General features: G+C 49.2%; 2 protein-coding genes across 5 annotated transcripts in view; both read left to right on the top strand.

The window, feature by feature from the left end:
- LOC125956541 (MAP kinase-activating death domain protein) overlaps nt 1–10,581 on the top strand; it is a 17,571-nt gene extending 6,990 nt beyond the window's left edge. For 2 of the 4 annotated variants that reach the window (XM_049688549.1, XM_049688539.1), the window contains 8 exons: nt 1–129; nt 1,008–1,145; nt 1,580–2,086; nt 2,175–2,447; nt 2,551–2,715; nt 9,050–9,122; nt 9,207–9,253; nt 9,542–10,581. The exon at nt 1–129 is cut by the window's left edge and continues 117 nt beyond it. In XM_049688549.1, the coding sequence (XP_049544506.1) occupies nt 1–129; nt 1,008–1,145; nt 1,580–2,086; nt 2,175–2,447; nt 2,551–2,715; nt 9,050–9,122; nt 9,207–9,253; nt 9,542–10,393 (2,184 nt within the window). In that variant the 3' untranslated portion in view covers nt 10,394–10,581. The remainder of the gene's footprint in view (nt 130–1,007; nt 1,146–1,579; nt 2,087–2,174; nt 2,448–2,550; nt 2,716–9,049; nt 9,123–9,206; nt 9,254–9,541) is intronic. The other 2 variants (XM_049688567.1, XM_049688558.1) reach the window with 1 other exon arrangement.
- Nucleotides 10,582–13,021: 2,440 nt separating this feature from the next.
- On the top strand, nt 13,022–20,332 carry LOC125950944 (nose resistant to fluoxetine protein 6-like). Its single transcript, XM_049679788.1, has 10 exons — nt 13,022–13,691; nt 16,949–17,095; nt 17,255–17,508; nt 17,577–17,868; nt 17,966–18,150; nt 18,246–18,769; nt 18,874–19,000; nt 19,125–19,314; nt 19,428–19,576; nt 19,652–20,332. The coding sequence occupies exons 1-10, from the start codon at nt 13,271–13,273 to the stop codon at nt 19,820–19,822; spliced, it is 2,460 nt and encodes an 819-aa protein (XP_049535745.1). The 5' UTR covers nt 13,022–13,270; the 3' UTR covers nt 19,823–20,332.
- Nucleotides 20,333–20,687: the final 355 nt, after the last annotated feature.

Genomic DNA, 20,687 nt, shown 5'->3' with positions numbered 1-20,687 from the left:
GTCGCGATGAACGAGCATGGGGCGGCCCATCACGAGCACGAGAATCAAACGACTACCGAGATGTTCAAGGATATGCTCTCGATGAAGCGCACCATGCTGTTCAACAAGCTGACCTCCTTCGACTCAGAGGTAAGCCTGCAAGACCCTCCCTTTCCCTTACCAATACAATCAATTTCCCCCTCTTGATCTTTGTGTGTGTGTGTGTGTGTGTGTGTGTGTGTACTTGCGCGCGGGACCGCGTGTGTGTGTTTGTTTTTGTTTTTTTGGTAAAGCGAGATCGAAAAATCTTCCTGAAACGATGTGCGGGATTCACTCTGGTAGCTTACCCGCTAACATTACTTGATCTTCGACAGTGTCTCGATCCCCTCCTTTAGTTTTGTGTGCATCGTTCCTGGGCAGAAGGCGAATATGATGCTTCTGTAGTTTGGCTATGTATCGATCGTTTCTGGTGCATCTTGTCGAAACCGTCGAGCAGCAATCCTGCTCATCCTAAGATCCTGATCGCTCTTTCCCCTATCCTTCTTTTCCGAACGCTTCAAACCAGTTTCCAAAACGCTCCTACTGCTCTCCTTGAACCCAGTACCCAGTAGTGTGTGGCTCTGTGTATGTATGTCTGTGCCTATTATTTTTCTTTCTGCAGTGTGGTACGGCAAATCTTTTCAACAAACAAACAAAACAATAGAGAAAGGAAAACGCTTCGGTTTTCTCAGATTTTATAGCACCTTCCCGGGTCTCCGAGCTCTTCACTCCTTCCAAAATGTTTCATCAACCTTGATCTCCTAGCACATTCGGCTATGTGATCGCGGAACAGCGAGAGCACCTACATATAGACACTATCTGATTTGGTTCGGCACTCGCGGTTGTGATGAGTTGACTGATGAGAAGGAGTGAAGCGCGCAGAGCCTAACACGTCGCATTGTCCCCGGCCCATTTGGCTCTCTGAAATCTGTTGCCTGTTTCTGTTACGAATGAACTCTGTGTCTGATCGCATCATCTCACAATCGCAGGGTAGCGTTGCGTTGCAGGACTCATCCGGCACCCTGTCCGTCGCTAGTGACGTGCTGCCACAGCAGCAGTCCGGCTCCGACTTTCTGGTCGCTTCTGTATCCTGTCGTTCGACGGTGTCGGACACGGAGTACGAGAAGGTAAGTGTGACCTCCTACTCCTAGCTACCGTTATTCCTCCAGCTCCACTGCTGCGGGTAAACTGCTCCCACTCTCCCCAGAAGTCCATTTGAGCTGCTCGTACGAGTGCGGTCGGTATCTTGCATACTGCGCTTCTTTGCATACTGTTTGTGTATATGCGTGTGTGTTTGTTGCTCGGTTTGTTTTTGGCTTTAGTAGAGAATTCTTGGTTCTTCGTTCTGTTGTCTATTTGACTTCCTTTCTTTGCGATCGCCACGCTGAGACCGAACTTATGGTGCGATGTCCCATCCTTATCAGTCTTGTAACTGACGGACAGAGGCAACCCTGAGGTCCTTGGACCAGCTCCGGCCGCACTTTAGCGATAGCAAGGAGAATGTCCATCGATAGTAAGGAGAATAAAAAAACGCTGGTTACGCCCCCTTTTGTACTTCCAGTTCCCCAAAAGTTCTACTCTGAAGGACGCCAAGAAGATGGCAGGAGGCATCTTCTCCGGCAAGTCGTCCCTGAGTGCCGGTTTCCGGTACACCGGCGGTAGTTTGATACCGTCGTCCGGTTCACCATCGCCGGACGCACCACGCGTCTACTTGTTCGAAGGGTTGCTGGGCAAGGAGCGGTCTGGCATCTGGGACCAGATGCAGTTCTGGGAGGATGCGTTCCTGGATGCGGTCAGCCAGGAGCGAGACATGATCGGCATGGATCAGGGACCGGGTGAGATGATGGAGCGGTACAAAGCGCTGTCCGAGTCGGAACGGAAGCGTCTCGAGCACGACGAGGATCGGCTGCTGTCGACGATGTTGTACAACCTCACCGCCATTCTCGTGATGCTGAACGTGAACAAGCTGGAGATCAAAAAGAAGGTGCGCCGGCTGCTGGGCAAGAGCCACATTGGCTTCATTTACTCACAAGAGGTCAACCTGCTGCTGGATCAGATCAACAATCTGGTAGGTTCGGCGTTACTATCCGGCTTGCTTTTGCGCGCATTTGCATCTCATGCACCTCTGGCTCTGTTTCTCGCTTTCTATGACGCAGCACGGGAATGACATCGACCTTAAGCCGCTCGGTTCGCGTTTGCTACACCGGCAGAGCTTCACCGTCCATCAGGGTATCGATGCGAGTGGATCGCTCCGGTTTATCGAGGTGCGCGACGATGGGCTGGTGCTGCGCTCGGTCAACGGCAGCATCACCGAGCGCTGGTGGTTCGAGCGGCTCGTCAACATGACCTACTCGCCCAAGACGAAGGTGCTATGCCTGTGGCAGCGCAACGGTGGCCAGACGCAGCTGCACAAGTACTACACGCGCAAGGTAAGCCCGAACCGTGCAATCCGTACTACCGACCGTCACACCCTTTCTCATCTTCCACCCCCCCCCCCCCACTTCCGACCGTTCCGTCTTCGTCCGCCCACAGTGCAAGGAACTGTACAACTGTATAAAGGACGCAATGGAGCGGAGCGGGTGCGCTGGCCAGGCCGAACTGGGAGGTGAGTTCCCAGTGCAGGACATGAACACGGGCGAAGGTGGTCTGCTGCAGGTGTGTCTGGAGGGCGTGGGGCTACTGTTCGCAAACAGCAAGGTAAGCAGCGATCGACTCAACCCAAACCAACCAACCACTACTTCGTCCTGTACTCCTCCTCTTTATATCCAATTTCGTTACGCTTCTACTGTACCACGTATCCACCCTTCCTACCACACTGAATCGTATGAGTTAACGAGCCCATCCCCACACCGATGTTCCAGACACCATTCCACACCTATGATCCAGTCCAGTTCTCCTTCTTGCGTTCCGAGCAATACCGTTCTCTCTCTCTCTCTCTCTCTCTCTCTCTCTCTTTCTTTCTCTCCTCTCTCTCTCTTTATATTTCTTTCTTTTTATTTTTCTCTATTTCTTTTTTCTTCTTTTCTTTTTTTTCTCTCTATTTTTTTGTTTTCTCCCCCCCCCCCTCTCACTCTTTTTCTCTCTCTTTCTTTCTTTCTCTCTCTCTCTCTCTCTCTCTCTCTCTCTCTCTCTCTCTCTCTCTCTCTCTCTCTTTGTGTCTCTCTATACAACTGATGTGACAGTGAATGCAATGGAAGACTGTTGTGACAGTATCACAGTCCTTACCAACCATCCCCTCACCCCCTCCCAGGGCGCTGGTTGGCATATCAAGGTGTTATTGCTACCCCTGCTAGTCCGTTCAAACCGGTAGAAATATCTCGAGTGCTTCAGCCTCGACCTACTGTGTCAATCACGAACCGTCTGCCAGAAATTGGTCCCAAAAGATTCCCAGATAAGATGAGTTCAGCGGAGGTAGCAAACATGCCGGTATAAAAAGGATACTCTTACACCCAACGCTAGACCCCTTATTTTGGAGGCTACACACCCTACGCCAAACAGGCATGGAGCTTTGATATATTTCGCTGTGTTAGGTGTTAAAATATTTGAAGGAAACGATGAACGTATGTGTCTCATCCACCCCACCCCCCTCGCTCACTCTCTTTCTCCCCTCCCCCTTCCCCTCTCTATCTGTCTTTCTCCGTTTGCCTCATTCTTTATCTGTTTCCTTTATCTTTCTTCTTCATCATTCTTCTTTTTTATCTCTCTGTCTCTCTATCTGGCTGTCTCTTTCTCTCTCTCTCTCTCTATCTCTTTGTTTGTATCTCTCTTTACGCTCTATCATTCTGTACTTTGTTCCTCTTCCTCTCTGTCTCACAATCTCTCCCAATCTTCGCCAAAATGTGATAACAATTGTAACACTGAGGTGGCGCTGCGAGTAAAACGCATTGAAAAGAGAAGCATCGCCTAGTCCTTATGATATCCATGTGTGTGCGGAAGTGGCGCTCTCTTTTGTCCTCGATTTCCAGCGACAGGGGCCTACAACTTTACCGATGCGTAAAAAACAAGAGAATCCATATCCCTTATTCACATTGTTCAACTACAAACCTTTCCGTGTGTTATTAGTTTTCACTTTTTTCGTTTTTACTTTGTAACAATGGGCCGTTAAATATGTGTGCCCTTTGTTTTCACCTCCTCCTCATAGTTCTTCATTGTTCTTCATAGAATAGAAACAGTTTTTTTCCAAATGGAAGGAAAAAACATCATCTTCCGAAGTCCGATTAGTTACTGAAGATGGATGATGTTTTCTATCTACAGTTGAACGAACAAATAATAAAACCCAAACCCATTAAATTAAAAAAGTACAATTGAAAACGAACACACAAAACATCAGCTTTTGAGATGGTTCTTGAGTAAATTGAGTTCCTTGAGTTTTTTTTTCCTTTCCTGCAGCAGTCCCGTTTGGTTACGTTTGTTTTTCAGTATATCTCGTTGTTTCTTCGTAACCGTGTTTGCGTTTTAATCTTCTTCAAAGTTCCCTAGCTCCGGAGCAGTTCCACGCTCCTGGGAGCAATCGTTGATTTTTATGGCAGACTCTGGTGGTAATGAAACAGGCTATGCTCTGCAGATACATACTATCCGCCACCAGAATTCGCCAGCCCTGATCTACAATGCTACTACCTCTACAACTTTACCCCTTCCCCTCTCTCTCTCTCTCTCTGCCGCCCCTTCTAAACAGGACTTTGGTTTTCTTCTTCCTAACTACTCACAAACGCACTCAGTGGCACTTAACTTCGTGTTTCTCCACAAATGCTTGTGCTGATCTTGTGATCTGTCGTTCAAGGAAAACCGTCCCCGTCCTATTCCAAAAGCTGATAGCAGAAACGGGTGAAAACGCAAATTATCAACTGTTCTACTAATCTCAATTTGTTCTTTCTCTTTTATTCCTCCTTTTGCCTTTGTCGAATCATCTATTCTGACTATTGCGTAAACAAAACCCAATACAAATAAATAAATTAACTAACTAAAAGGATCAATACGATCTTCTGAATGAAACCATCATGAACCTCCACATCGTTTCACAAACAAACAAACAAACAAAAAATGTCGCAACCGTTGTAATGAAACCATTGCATTCATTTTATTTTAATTTATATATTTATATATATTATATATATATATTTATATATATTATATATATAAATATATATATTTGTATACATATATTTATATATATTTACATGCTCACACATGGGAATTATAATATATATAAATCTATATGTGTATATATATTGTTGAACATCAAACAAACTCCTCTGACAACACGTTGATAACCTAAATCTGGATCATTTCCCAACAATTTACGTATACTCATTTGCGGAAAGGACTTTGAGGTACAGTTATTATTCAATTTTTCTATTGTGTAATGAGCGAGACATTTGTAAAACAAACCAAAAAAAACTACAAACCTGTCGAAACACTTTTCACTCTCCACTATTTACACGGAATATTGTTAAAAAATATCAACCAAAAACAATACAAAGCAAAGTTTCGAAGTAGCCAAACCCTAACACATTTAGCAAAGTAGGCATTTTGATTGTTGGTATTTCTATGTACGACGTATAGTGCTTCATTATGATCAGTTGTTTCCTTTTAACATTTCTTCAACTATAAATTCCCTAGATAACCCCATCAGCACCTAGCCTAGTCCCGCTTTCCTTCCCTCCATCCATTCCAATGCCCTTCCAAATATTCAATCCCATCGTTCCTCTAAAGGGTCAATGATTACACATTGAGCCCTGGGTCTGTAAAACCCAACTAAAACCAATCATTCTCGTGGAGACCATTCCTTAGCATTTCCCCTCCTTGCCCCAGCAACCGCTATGACGCCTTGCACCCTCAGGGGGATTAGTGTTATTTCTTGCTTATCGGTATGGTTTGAACTGCTTTTCGTTGCGTGAGTGTACTGCTCCATAGAGTTACCTCCTAGTCGCTGTATATTTTCTTGTGTTTCTTTATCCAAAAAAAAATTAAACCAGCAAACAGGATCACTGTCTAATTTCACTGTCTGTCCCTCTCTTTCTTTCCCCTCCTCACTCACTAACCCATCTCACCCCTGAGAAACCCAAAAAAGGAATGGGCCGACAGTGTGCGACCACCGTTTTTGGTTTTTAATGCTCTCATTTTGCTCCAGCTACGCTTGGTGTCATTGAGTTTTATTAGCATTGTTTTGGAGACCGTATTTTTCTAGGCCAATTTCGATGGTCGCGTAAGTATGTACGCACATTGTACGCGAGCACTGGAGCCGCTTGCTTAGAGAATAGAGCACCGGCATTCCAACCGAAACCATGCAATCATGCCACGTCGTGTGCTTCTGCACACAAGTGTTGATCTAGGGACACGCAAGAAGATGGGTGCTGCTACCTGTTTGCTGAAATAGTTCGCATTGTTAGTGCCATGGTTGCCAGAGGATTACCGTGTACACTATATTCACAATGGTTGTGCGAATGTCTAAGGGCAGATCAAAACAGGCTGAAAAAGTGAGAACTTCAAAAACAATACACATGTACATAACATACCTACCCAACCCCTATCCTGCCTCTAGGTTATGCAGCTTTCGTTTTTGTTTTGCTCAGAACAGACTAGAAACAACCACCTACAGTGACCGGCATAAGTGAAAGCCCACCCTAGGTTTTTGTAGATTTTCGACTATCAATCCTACATTTTCTATCGTAAACGGCAAGTGTTGCGGTTTTCTTGAAGGTTGAATATTCCGGAATATATACTTATACCGGTCGCTGTACATAAACGAGCGACAAGCAAAAGCTAAAAACAATGCCCTTGGATGCTGCTTGTGTTTGTTTGGTGGATCCCAGCAATCATAGTAATCGCATTTCTCCTCTTTTGGGGGAGTTCCTCCTTAGTTTTCGTTTTTTCCTTTTCCTTTTGTGTTGATTGTACTAGCTTCGCTGCCATAGTAACCTAGATTCATTTACAAGCCATCCTCCTGGCCTCCTCCCGCACGCACTATCCCCTTCATATTCACCTTCAGCTGGTGCTGCGACGAGCTCGGTTCGATTTTTCTTGTGCTCGGTTTGATAGTATTTAAAGTCTTCAATCAATTGTTCTAACCAATGAGTTTTCTTTCTTTTAGTCGTTTGTTTGTGTATCGTTTCCAAGACCATCTCACAAGAACACAATTTGTTAGTATTAGGTATCGTTCATTGTCCAAACTTACATCTACCTTGTTGGAAACCATTTGAAAACTGCCCAGGGTGATGCTAATGATGTTTATGATTTTATTTTTTCGTAGACCTCCTTTTCATTCTGTGTAAAGCAACCATTAACTTCGTCTCTAGTTACATGTCTTTTCCCCTTTTGGCCTATTGCTGTACTCCCTTCTCCCATATCTTTCTCTCTCTCTCTCTCTCTCTCTCTCTCTCTCTCTCTCTCTCTCTCTCTTTCTCTCCCCCTCTGTTCGCAGCACCTTGATCCTTCTTAGTCTTCGTTTCTGCGCAATCTCCCCTACATTTTCTGTCTTTTTCCATATTTTCTTTTCATCCGTTTTCTGCTCTGTAGTTTCAATTTATCATCTTTCTGTTGACAACCTTGTTCACTAGTGAACTAGCTGCCGTTGCCTACTTATATACGTTAGTCATTTTATCCATAAGTCTCCCAGCCCTTCCGTATTATGATCGTTCAATTCGCAACAGATGTTGAATTAGTGCAATCAATTGGCATTGTATTTTAGCTGTACATTTAGTATTGTAGCAGTACAATAGTTATACTAGTACGATTTCATAGAGTCTCGTACGTGCTTCCCGTTTCCCCACCAGTGCATCCTATAACCGCAGTACACGCTAGAGCTCCCTATTTGATTCCTTTTTTCTTTTCCTTTTATTTTATCGTGGTTTAGTTCTATGTGTTTCCATCTGTTTCCGGATATCTAACATATTTTTGTTACGCCCGTCCCCAAATTCGAGGCATCACTTCTTTCTCTTTCTCTGAACGCTTCGCTCAGTAGTCGCTGGAAGTCGATCGCCGATGTGTTTTGCGCACTCTCAAAACCCCATGGTAGTAGTAGTAGTAGCAGTTTACTGTTTGCTTACTAGTATGTTTTTAGAAGTACGGGTCCGCGATTCAGTCTCCATCCTGGTAACCACCCTCCCTACTCCAAAAAAAATGAATCTTTTGGAAGTGCGAGTTGGTAATCTTCTGGTGGTTTGATGGCGATTGACTTTCTGGCTTTGTCATGTCAGCGCCATGCAGCGCATAATCGCGCCCTCCTTGCACAGACGCTTCCATTCGACCCTTCAACGCAGCCCTGGCACCCTTTCTACCATTACCTACATCCAGGATTCTCGACATCTATCCCATTTCTGTACTTTCATGTCGTCTTCTTATTTTACTACTTTTCGTCCTTCCTTCTCGATACCTACCTCTTTGTGTCTCTTTCTCTTTTTTCTTCATTTCTCTCTTTTTCTTTCTTTCTCTTTCTCATTCTTTCTTCTATCTTTCTCTCTTACTCTATCACACCTACTGTCGGACCTTTTGTTCTCGACTGCAATGCCGTGTTATAGGGATTATGTTTTGCGTTCCGGCGATTATTACTTTTTTTTCGTATCCGAGATTTTTCTTTCTTCCTTTCCTTCCTCTTTCTCTTCTTTTTCTTCTTCTTCTTCTTCTTCTTATTTTATTCATCTATTTCACTAACTTCTACTTTTTCTTTATTATTTTTTGTTATCATGATTTTCTTCCATCATCTCTTAACATCCCTGGTAGTCTGTGATTAGTGTGTCTGGCTACGTTATTTGGATGGCAGTGGATGGCATCAACGCCATTTTGAGTGATACATCTTGTGTATTTAGTACTTACCATGTAGATCACACGTATTCTCGTACATTTCGACACACGCTACCGACAGCAAGCAAATGCAAGAAGCAGACAAATCTACCACAGCACACACACCAGCCCGCACAGAAACAGACACGCACAATATGCACACATATGAACACGACGCGAGGTGCTCTGTTGCCGTGTTGAACATGTCGCAGCGAAGGTTAACGTCGATTTTTTTTCACTTTCCTCGTAACAGTTTTTCATTCGGCTGAACCACATTCTCAAGTGCTTCACGCAAAAGGGTGGTGTGTTTGTGCTAGAGGAATACAGTAAGTATACCACGCGGGCTAGACTTTGTGAGTGTGGATGAGGGTGGGTGATACAACCGGCTTGCTTGCTCTATCTTTTTGCAGATCCCAAAACGAAGCAGATCATCCAGCGAAAGTATAAATCGGCCATGGTAAGTATGGTTTGTGCAGCCCGTATTAGGAAATGGAGCCAATTTGGTATGGTTTTGAACCGGGTGTTGGGCTGCTGCCCAACAATTGCGTTGCAAGCCCACTGTCACCGTCGTAAATGTCACAGCATTCTTAACAGTCTGATCGACGGCACATCGTTGCGTCGTTTATTGCAGCGTTACCTCCCATCGGAGAAGACTAACCATTCCCGGTACCGTAAGCAGGTATTACCGGTTCCATTAACCATTCTGTCTGTGCCTTCTCTCTTCCCGGCCCTCTCCCGTCCCTAGGCTGACCAGATCTGCTACGCGGTACTGTGTGTATTTTCCTATATTGCGGCCGGCCAGGAGCAAAATCGTCAATCAACCAGTACATCCCATCCCAGCGCATCCCACAGCTCCAAAGTTACGTTGCAACCGGGCAGCGGAAGCACGGGTACCAGTGGTGCACAACCGGCAACCAGTGGTCCCCATCAAACCCCGAAGGTGCACCAGCATCAGACGCACCATTTACCGCAGCAAAGCTCCACTAAGTTGAAGACGGTCGTCGGGAAACCAATCAGCCCCAGGCAGCAGCCTGTAGCAGCAACAGCAACCACCGCAGCAGTAGCAGTACCAAAACAGCAGCAGCAACCAGCACCTATACCGAGTGTGCCAGGTCAGCAACAGCAGCAGCAGCAGCAGCAGCAGGTAGAAGTACAAAGTAGCACAACGACCCAGGAGCCGACCGTGTCAGCGCAACCTTCGCAGCCCGCTGACACAGCACCGAAGGTGAAACCACCAACGGTGCCGGCCCGGCCCCGTTCCATCACCTCCTCCCCGTCGATGCCATCCTCGAGTAGCCCACCGGCGACGAAGGCGCCCATCCTGCCATCGAACCGCGGTCCACCGCCTGCCATACCACCGCGCACCAGTCTCTCGCAACGCTCTGACTCGGTCAGCAGCGTTACTTCCGTGCCATCGTTGGCTCCTTATCAGCAGCAACAGCAGCAGCAGCAGCAACTACTTCGGCAGTACTCGGCAATCGAACCATCCTCTTCGATGCGAACCACCGCTAGCAGTCAGGTGCCTGGCGTCAAAGTTGCACCTCACCACCCATTCCACTGGCCTCAATCCAAACGCCCAGGCGATGGTGGCAAGTAATGCGAGGACCGTGATCGGGATCAACCAATCGATCAGATCGTTCAATCCAATGGACCCGGCGGAGCAACAGAAACAACAAAAAACTGAGCGACACACACACACACACACACACACACAGAGTTTGGCTTATATCCGTGGGTGTAACCCAATAATAATAAGTTATAATAATAATGATAATAATAAATAACAACAACAACAAATGCTGTGGAATTGTTGTCGAAAGATCGTGCGTAAATACGGACGCTCTATGCTGCGCGTATGTACCGGTGTGACGGTGTCCGTTTACATGACTCACCTGTCCGGGCACTAATCCCCACGCCCCGGGCTTTTACTGCCTCCATTAGGTCACTCTCTGGCCAGACTAGTTGATAGCACAGACAACGGTGGTTACTCTATAGGCTTACCCAGTTTCGTTGCAACGCTTTGTGTGGTGATGAGGGATGGCACCTCCTCCCTCTGCCAACCCTCTCTCTCACCACCTCCCGTTCAAACAGGATCATCCATCATTTATCGTCCTGCGATCGATGCGTGTTGTACTTGCCGCCGCACCCAATGTAATAAAGACTGTAAATCCGTCTCCTCATCGCTGCCTTCTGGCCACCGCTTTTTCTGATCGGGGCGGCGTTCGTGGATGACGATCAATGACGCAATCGAGCAGCCGTTGGAGCTTCTGTTGCTGCTGCTGCTGCTTCTGCTGTGTATTGTTCGACATTTTACGATCAGTGCCAATTTTGCTTTCGTTTTATCTCTTCACAGCACGTTGCTCGAACGCGGTGAACCTGCTAACTTGTCGCCGGTGCATGCAGGTGTCGGCTTGGGATTATAACACGGAAGCTTCTCGGTTTACTTTTCTGGGGCCAGACCTCGAGCATATGCTCGATGTATTATTTGGACGATCAAACGTGCATCAGACGTGAATTTTGACGTGTCGAGTTGAGAAATTAAAGGGTTTTTTGCGATTTTTCTGTCAGCCAAATCACCGGTTCTCAGCGTGAGTGTGCAAATGACGTTTCTAGCCTTTTGCGTTCTAGCCATGGACGGTAATGGTTGAAGCGGTGCTTTAATACGTCTTATAAATAAAAATAAATCCCTACGGTGTATATATGTGCGCAATCTACCGGGCCGATCATCACCAAACTTGGCACATACTTAGATTATTATTGGTTTTCTTTTTACCATCGTTGCTAGAAAAACGATAAGAAAGCCGCACTAATGAAAGGAAACCAATGCGAGCTCATATAAAACGGTGTACGCTTATGAAATCGGATGATTCAGCTGGTATACAACAATTACAATACCATCAAAGAAACAAACACTATTGTTATTGCACCCATGTGCAATGGCTAAATGCAATCGATCAGATTTTAGCTTGCAGTAGGCTTTTGACGCTTTTCAAACGCGTCACACTTCGGCTTCATACGCCATAATCCTAGGTTCGCCATTTCCGCCTCCTTTAGCTCCCTTCCTCAAGAACCTGACCTGAAGAATGGCACGGTGTAACATCGTACCGTTTGTTCGGTTTTTTGGGATTTCCAATCCTCAATCTGCTGGTTTGAGACGAGAACGCCCATCTCGACATGCCACTCTCGAGTAGAGCTAATCACGCATTCACCACAGCAGCCGCCGCCTTTAGTCTCGACTGCCTAGCTACGCGCAGAACGCGCACCGCTTCGCGCTTCCGCCGTTCGGGCGTCTAGCCGGGGAGCCGCTAAGCCGCAAATTTGGATTCCGGGCACAGTTCGGGAGGGCGCGGGCGATCCGGCGATGGCTGATGCGATCCCGATGCTGCATCGGATCCACGGTTCCTGCATTCCAGTGATCGATCGATTCGGTTCGGCTTCGGGGAATGCTCCATCCGATGGGCGGACTGCCCGCACGCACGCACGCAGGCAAACACTCCCCCCCCCCCCTGGGTCTGGGCAAGGTAGTCTCTGGTTCACATTGCCCCGTCCCTACCTCCCTTTCTCCCTCCCTTCCTTCCCCTCAGTCACGCTCCTCTCGTCCGACCTGCCACCAAACCTGCCACCGCTGGTGGTACGTGATTGTTTTTCGTTAATCCATTCGGCCATATCTTCAAAGCGGGGTGGAGGTGGTGAGCGATTTGCAAAAGCAATAAACCACGCTGGTCTGCGGCGACACTGCGAAATCGAGCCGAAACCGTAAACGGTAGAATAGTGGTAGTATGTGAGTAGTTGTAAGCGTTAGCATGTGTGCTTCAACATCTCAGATGAACCTGAAGTGCGCAAAAGGTGACTTTTCGGCTCAAAAAATCCGGATTGTCGGAAAAGGCGGAATGCACTAATTGCGGAGGAACGGAACAGTATCTACAGGGGAGCTAGACCGCTAGAAGCAATTTAGCTAAGCTAGAACCGGGCAAGACTGAGTCAGGTTGGTCTACTGCCGACCCGCCCCCTCCCACCCACCCACCCCACCCTCCACCGGTGACGATTCGCATAACAAACCAGCAGACCTTGGATGCGCGGCAGCAGCAGCAGCAGCAGTGTACGTGGTGAGCGGGGGAAAGGGGTGGGACTGAGGACGTACGTAGCGTATCATGTACGCACCCGCCAGGCCAGAGTACTCTATGTAGTCACATGGGCGACAAGTGCATGGCATCAGTCGCTAGCTAGCCGCCGGACAGTAACATCGTGCTCCATAGCGAACCACGCTGTGTGTGTGTTTGTGTGTTCGCGCGCTTGTTTGTGTGCTTTGACCGTGTATGTGTGTGTGTGTGTTACCGTGGTTATTCTTCCTTGGGGATCCTGCTCCTTTACAGTAGTACAGTGAGCCCCGGCTGCCTGCAGCCTGTCTTAGAGGGAGACGTGCGTAAGTGTGCGTGCGTCGTCTTTCGGTGCGTTGTGGAAACAAAGGAGACAAATGGCAGGGAGCGCGAGGCTGGTGGCCACAGCGATGGCCACAACTGTCTGGATGATGACGGTGGTGGCGGTGGCGACGACAGCAACGTTCAGCAACGTCTGCCAAACGGATGATTACGCCCGGGAGCAGCTAGCCGGGATACTGAGCTCGATCTATCTGAGCGAGTCGCGATCGAGTACGGTGCCGGCCCCGGACTGGGCCACCAGCAGTAACACCACCAGTAGCAGCCGGACAAGCAGCCGGCAGCCGGCAGTAAATGGCAGCGATGTTGGAGGGGCCAGCGGTAACGATACACCGTCCATGGTCCAGCTAGCCGAGCTCGATGCCTATCTGCTGGAACTGGGCAACCGCGACGAGCAGACCGAGCAGATAGAGCAACAGCAGCAGCAGCAGCCTACGTCCTACGGTTCTGCTGAGGCAGGTAAGCAGCTTGGTTACCTCCGGCGAGCAGCGGCCAACAGACCCCGCAATCAATCTCGATCTCGGTGGAGGGTGCCCCTCCACCCTCTCCCATCGTATCAATCAACATAGAGGTCCCTCAGGCAGCGTCCTGCAACTGGATCAGCATCAGCAGCACCACCAACAGTAGCTCCGCAGAATGGCTGGCTGCTGACTGGCTCCTCGTCGGCAACCCGGGTAAACCCCCGGAAGCCGGTGAGGAACACACACACACACACACACACACATGGTGTTTAGCAAATAGTAGTATACGGTGGCTTCCCCGTACGCTCAGCAACAAAACAAACACTGTCTCAGCAGCAGCAGCAGCAGTCGTTTAGTGTCAGCGCATTTTCACCGCGTGCACGTCGACTTTCACTGCTGCTGTGTTTGTCTGATTGTTACGCTGTTCGGTTGCTGTGTATGGGGATGGAACTTCCGCATGCGCAACCAGGAAAGGGGGGGGGGGGGGGGGAGCGAGCTGGACTTTCCGCGCCTCTTTGCGGCCATCGCCAGGCGAGCAGGCTGTGCGCGTCGTTCTCAGCGCTGTTGCGCTGACCCTCTTCCCCCGCTCCGTCGTTCCCCAAGGTTAAGGGGGAGGGCCCTTACTTTAATTCGGGTCAAAGGCAGGCTCACCTTTTTGAGGGTTGTTTTTGTGTGTGACGAAATCATTTGAGCTTAATGTTTCGTTTTGCTGCTTGCTTTTATCCAACTGCCATATCAACAAATAGCAACTTTTCAGGAATATTTCCGGTCATGAGATTTGAGAAATGTTCGCCACCAAAACCATACAGTGCCATAGCATCAAATTTTTATATGCAGGCGGGCGAAAGTCCTGTACTACTATTTAAGACACTTTTTGCGATGTCCAGGTAGCGTAGCTTCGTGTTCGTGATCAACGGAGATGCGCAGAGATCGATACTCTTTGGTTTGTTATCCAGTTTTCTTTTCTTTTCTTCTTGTATTTTTTTGTTTTGCAGGTAGCTGCGTCGAGTTGTTTTTGTTAAACTTCCAATTATTCGCTTTAGCGGTTGCCGTTTTGGAAGCAGCAATAGCGATAGGACTTTACGATTTTACTTCAAGGAGCAACGAGTTTTATGGAATACTTGCTGTAAAACAAAAGTATCAAAAAATTCAATTCCACCTCGACGGAGCCCCTGCCGAAAACAGTGTGCTGCAAATAGCGCGTTCTAAATTGGCAAGGTTTCCTTTCCACTGGCGGTTTTTATTAAGACTAAGACGTTAGTTTTTGTGTGTTCGCACTGGATTCGAATCCTGCGAATTCAAACATTATACTCTCGGAATGGTTCATGCAGCATTCGAGCAACAAAATTACATGTCGAAAAAAAAAACTAAACACGTGTGCCGCTTGGGGGGCGCCCCTGGGGTGTGCTACATCAGCAGCGCTCATCACGCTGCTGATCGCCGGTTCCCACGCACGCGCGCCCTGCTACGGCATTGGTTACGGCGCGCTGACTGGCTCGATAGGGGTCGCGCTTCTAAGTGCGACCTTCGGCTTAAACCGTACCGCCGTACCGACTGTTCCGAAGCTAGTTGCACCTACTTACGGCTAAAGATCAAGTACGAGGTGCCGATCTAATGCAGCCGTGGCCGTGACACTCTGCATCTCTCACGATTACACCAACCGCCGAGGACGCCGCCGCCGCCGGCAGCGAACATTAAACATACAAAAAAGAGTACAAGTAACCAAAAAAAAAAACCATCAGCTCTGGCCAGAATCAAATCAGTGGAGATCAGCGTTAAATGGCCAGACATTCGAGCGAATAGCGTGTGGTTGGAGGCGAGGCACTGCTGCTGCTGCTGCTGCTGCTGCTGTGAGCTCAAGGCTGTTAGCATCTTGCAATCACCCGAACATACGTCGCACACACATATCCATGCCTTGGGAAGAGGGGGAAGGGGAGGGGGAGTGTAGAACAGATGAGAACCTATGGGGGGGGGGAGGAAAAGGGGAGTGGATGGGTTGGGATGGTTGGTTCTAACCGAAATGCAGTCGAGAAAGGAGAAATCAGTGAGTTCCCCCCTGTGTGTGATTTTGTCGGGAGAAAGAGCAGTAGCACCCCTCTCCCCCGCTTCGCGCTGATAGCAGGTGGCGATAAGCGCGTCAGCCAGTTGTGTAACGAGGGGACGAAGGAGACGGAGGGTGCTGAGTCTTTTCTGAAACCGATTTATGCAATCCGTCACCGTGGCACGCACCGTGCGTGCGCCCCCGCTGTGGCTGTGTTCATTGACATTCGACCATTCCGAGACCGATCGATCGTGCGCTCGCTTCATCGCTAGTGCGGAGGCTAGTGCAATGTGACGAACATCGGTTCGGCGGACACACACTCACACCGACGATCGATGATCGAGGACAATTGCGATATTAAAATGCACGGCAGCACCGCGTCTGCTTCTGCTTCTTTCCCGCGCGCGCGCGCGCGCGCCCGTGGCTTCGTGCCGGCCTCTGCGCGCGATGATTACGCGAACGAATGAGCGCCCGCCGCATGTGTGGTGCTACCAACGATGCCCGGAATGTTCCTTTCTTTGCCGAGAAATCTTTGCCGCTTGCTAATCCCCGCCAAACAAACGCTCGCTTAGACCTAGCTTCTGTTCATCCTGTTGCCAGGGTTGCCCTACCATACAGCAAATGTAGTCCACTGATCGCGTAAACCACCCGGCAGGAGCCCTGCAACTCCTCGCTGGAATGGCTCGCTTTCCTCTTTAATGGCGTCGATTTTTGTTTTCATTTCGATTAAGCGATGAATAGACACTAGACTTCGTTTTTTTTCGAGTACACCAGCAGATCATCCATCGTATTCCGGAGTATGTCAATGTCGCACGCAATGACACCAACGGCTACATGAAGCGTTCATCCAGTGTGCGACCGGCGGAACAGAAACCGATCGAATTAACGTTGTTGTTGTTGTTTTTTTTTACCACGGGAGGAAGAGGTTGGGTTTTTGTTCTGTCGCAACCATGCATGGAATCTGGCCAGCAACGCAAACTCTGACCCCTGATTTGGTCTGTGTCAGTGGGTGCTCCCCATATGCAACAAAAACCCCAACATGCCGCTTAAACAATAAGAGGGCCACCTGGGATATACCGTTTTGTTATACGAAGTTGGGCTTCCCCCTCCCCTCAACGATTCACCGATTGGAAAATTCGTGCCGGAAACTACTACGCAGCCGATACTCTCATCGCTACATCCGTCTATCTCTCATCGATTTCCGCTCCATCCAGGATTCATTGCCGCGCTCAACGCGAAGGTGTTCAGCAGGAACGCACCATTCAACCCGGCGTACAGTGACCGCGTGTCGGCGGAGTGCAAACGGCAGTCGGCTCACTTTCTCCGCTCGTACCGCTCCTCGCAGCTCTGGGCATTCAGAAGTAAGTGTTGATCGTCGTGGAGGAAACCGCTTTACTTATCCACCCATGTTTATTATCTCCACCTGCCTGTCCTACCTGTCCGCACACACACACACACACACACACACACACACACACACACACACACACACACACACACACACACACACACACACACAGTGCACGATGCAAGCGCCAAACTCAGCCATGGCATCCTGAACGGGAACATCAACCAGTACGGTGACTTCGACCAATGTGTACGGCTGCAGGAGGAGCAGCAGCAGCAGCAGCATGGTGGTAGCGGCCCGCCCGCCATCGTCGGTCGCTACTGCATGGCGGAGGTGCAGCCGACGGTGAAGCCGAATACCGTGATGCTGCAGTACCTGTTCGATCTGGTGCAGGCGCACAGGATGCTGAAGAGCAATTTGCACGACGTAAGTCCCTACCAACCGCGCTCCCGTACGGTAAGCGCATCTGTAACGCTCCCGTTCTGCGTCCCCAGCCCGGCCATCGAGTGCCCCGCTTCTCGACCGTCCACTGGGCCCTGTGCGTACCGGCCGGGTGTACGGCGGCCGACGTACAGGCTTCGCTCGCCGACTTCCTCGCCGAGTACATTGCCGGCACTGGCATCGAGACGGAGGTGAAGGTGAACCCGGCCCTGTGCCAAACGCGCCACCAGCTCTGGCAGGACTACTTCACCGACCGCACCCTGCTCGTCTGGGCGGGTTTCGCGCTCTACGGGCTGCTAGTGTTGGGCGCAACAGTCTACGACTACCGGATGGCCACCGGAAAAGGTAACTGGTGGCAGCCGCGGCCCTGTCTGCGCTCGACTTCAACGCCTCTTATGCTTCTTCTCCTCCTTTTTTCTTCTCTCCTCCCCCCCCTCACTAGCGGAATGGTTGACGGCGTTTTCGTTGATCAAAAACACCCGTTCGATCGTCTGCCTGAAGGAGGAGCGCAATGACATCTCCTGTGTGCACGGGATCCGCTTCCTGAATGCGATGCTCCTGCTCATTGCCCACAAATCGATGGCCCTCTTCTTCAACCCGTACGTCAACCGGACCGAGATGAGCGAGGTACGGAGGCGTGCACGGAAGTCGTGTAGTAGGAGGCGACCCACACTCTCACACAAACCCCTTTTCTCCCTTTTCTCGCCGCTCGCTTCTCACAGATCCTCGGTCAACCGTGGACGGTAATTGGGCGGGCGGCGGCCATCTTCACCGATCCGTTCATCATGTTCAGCGGCTTCCTCACCACCTTCTCCTTCGTCGAGCGGCTGCAGCGGGGCCAGCGCGTGCGGCTGCACCAGGAGTACGTTGGGCGGCTGCTGCGCATCATGCCACCCCTCGGTGCCCTCATACTGTTCTGCACGTTCGTGCTGCCGTTCCTCGGTACCGGTCCACTGTGGAACCTGGTTGTCACCAACCACGGTACCATCTGCAAGCGGTACTGGTGGCGCAACATGCTGTTCATCCACAACTACTTCGGCTTCCAGAACATGTGCCTCACGCACACGCACCACGTCGGCATCGACACCGAGCTGTTCCTGATCGCGCCACTCTTCATCTACCTCGTGTGGCGCTGGCCGCGCCCGGGTATTGCCGCCCTCGCCGCCATCGCTAGCCTCACCACGGTTCACCGGTTCTACACGACCTACCATCTGCGGCTGGCCAACTACGTTTACTTCGGAACATCGTGCGTACCCGCTCGTCGGCGTCGGCTAGTATCTATCTAGTAGTAGCCAAACCTTTTGATTCACATCTGCTTTCCCCCTCCCCCCCCCCGTGCGTACTTTCCAGAGTGAAGCAGCTGTTCGACACCGCCGACCATATGTACACGCTGCCGTACTATCGCGTCACGGTGTACCTGATGGGAGTGATCCTGGGCTACGTGTGCTCCAAGTACAAAACGATCAAGCTGAGCGTGGTAAGCCTGCCACAACCACGTCTTCATCCCCCCTCTCACTCTCTCACTCACTCACTCACTCACTCTTTACACATATATATATATATATATCTTTCTCTCTCTTTTTTACTTCCTCTTCTGACAGCGACAGATCAAGATCGGCTGGTACCTTAGCAGCCTGTCGATCGCGGTGGCCTTCTTCGGGCCGGCGCCCATGGGCTCGATACACTACGTCTACGATCCGATGCACGCGGCCAGCTACGCCGCCTTCTCGCCAATCGCGTGGTGCCTTTTTTTCGCCTGGACCGTCTTCACCGCTCACCTGGGCTATCGAAGTAAGGCATGCGGATGTTCGTCGCGATGCACGCCGCATCCCTTTCTTTTGATAAAAGGCTAAAAGATTAAAAACTCTCTCTTTCTCTCTCTCTCTCTCTCTCTCTCTCAACAGACATGGTAATCGATTTCTTCTCCTGGCGTGGGTTCCGCGTTACCACGCGGATATCGTACGCCGTTTACCTCACGCAGTTTCCCATATTCTTCTACAACGTGGGCCGTACCCGTGCACCACAGTACTTCGAGTTCATACCTGCCGTCATCGTGAGTACTGCCGCCGACCGACCGGACGAAACGAAGACAATCCTCCCATCCATTACCCTCTGCTTCTGGTTTTAGTTCAATACCAACGAGTACCTGGTGGTTTTTCTGGCTTCATTCCTGCTAACCGTCCTGTTCGAAACGCCATTCATCAATTTGAAGAAGCTGCTCTTTCCCAGCAAATCCCGGACAGCACTGCAGGCTGAGACCATTCGCCCGCTAATATCAGGTGCATGCAGTGTTCGATAGGTCTGAGTGGCTGCGATCCACTCAGACCGCGTGCGTATATTCGATCCGTAAACCGGCTTGGCTTGCGGCAGTCACGCCGATCAATTTGAATAGTATTAGAACTATAACCGGTCGAACGGTTACTGGTTGAATGTTTTTGTAAAACAATAGGGTAAAAGTCAAGTACATTAAATTGAAATGTAAGAAATTTGAAATATGAACAGTTTTTATTTTAAATCAGGATTGAAATAATAACTGTTGTGCACTGAAATCCGTTCTTCTTTTTTTCGACTTTCGGAAAAGGATTAATCACACTCGCAATGAACACACACGACCGATGCAAACCAGGGTACTTCGGTAGTACGGTTCATCGGTAGTATCGCTTCGGAATATTTTCAGTAGCGCTGATAGAAGTATGAGGTACCTACTCCCGTCAGGCGTTAGTTGACGCCTCAGTCGTGTTCAACGATTTTTTGAGGCTCGTCGATTATTTCCCCGAACAAAACGTCTGCTGTCACCAGCAAAAAAGCGATCGCCTGGGTGATTTTCTTAGGCGATAATGAACATCAACTAACGCCTGACGGGAATAGGCACCTAAATGTGTGAAAATGTTTCTGAATAGCTCTATTCAACGTTAATAATGTATTTTTACACAGATATTTAACTGAAAAGGTGTGTATCGGTTTGGGGTAATTATCATGTTGAAATCATCCTTTTACCAATCTGGAAAAGAAGGGGAAGGTAAAAGGGATGTACTAGGTATTTAATAACTCCCTCTCCGTTTAAAGTGGATCGTTTAAACGTTCGGAAATGACCGAAAACAGATATTATGCCTAATAAAACAAAATTTCCGGAATTTATTCGTGTCAACTAACGTACGCTGTTG

Source organism: Anopheles darlingi, chromosome X (assembly GCF_943734745.1).
Source record: "Anopheles darlingi chromosome X, idAnoDarlMG_H_01, whole genome shotgun sequence".
Classification (NCBI taxonomy): domain Eukaryota; kingdom Metazoa; phylum Arthropoda; class Insecta; order Diptera; family Culicidae; genus Anopheles; species Anopheles darlingi.
The sequence above is the reverse complement of the archived record's forward strand: the minus strand, read 5'-3'. Positions and strand labels throughout refer to the sequence as shown.

Bases quoted from the DNA above. Each gene is read 5' to 3' on its own strand.
- LOC125950944 (XM_049679788.1), top strand. From the start codon at position 13,271: ATGGCAGGGAGCGCGAGGCTGGTGGCCACAGCGATGGCCACAACTGTC. The intron at 17,509-17,576 runs GTAAGTCCCTAC...CTGCGTCCCCAG, and splicing joins TGAAGAGCAATTTGCACGAC to CCCGGCCATCGAGTGCCCCG. The intron at 19,001-19,124 runs GTAAGCCTGCCA...CTCTTCTGACAG, and splicing joins AAACGATCAAGCTGAGCGTG to CGACAGATCAAGATCGGCTG.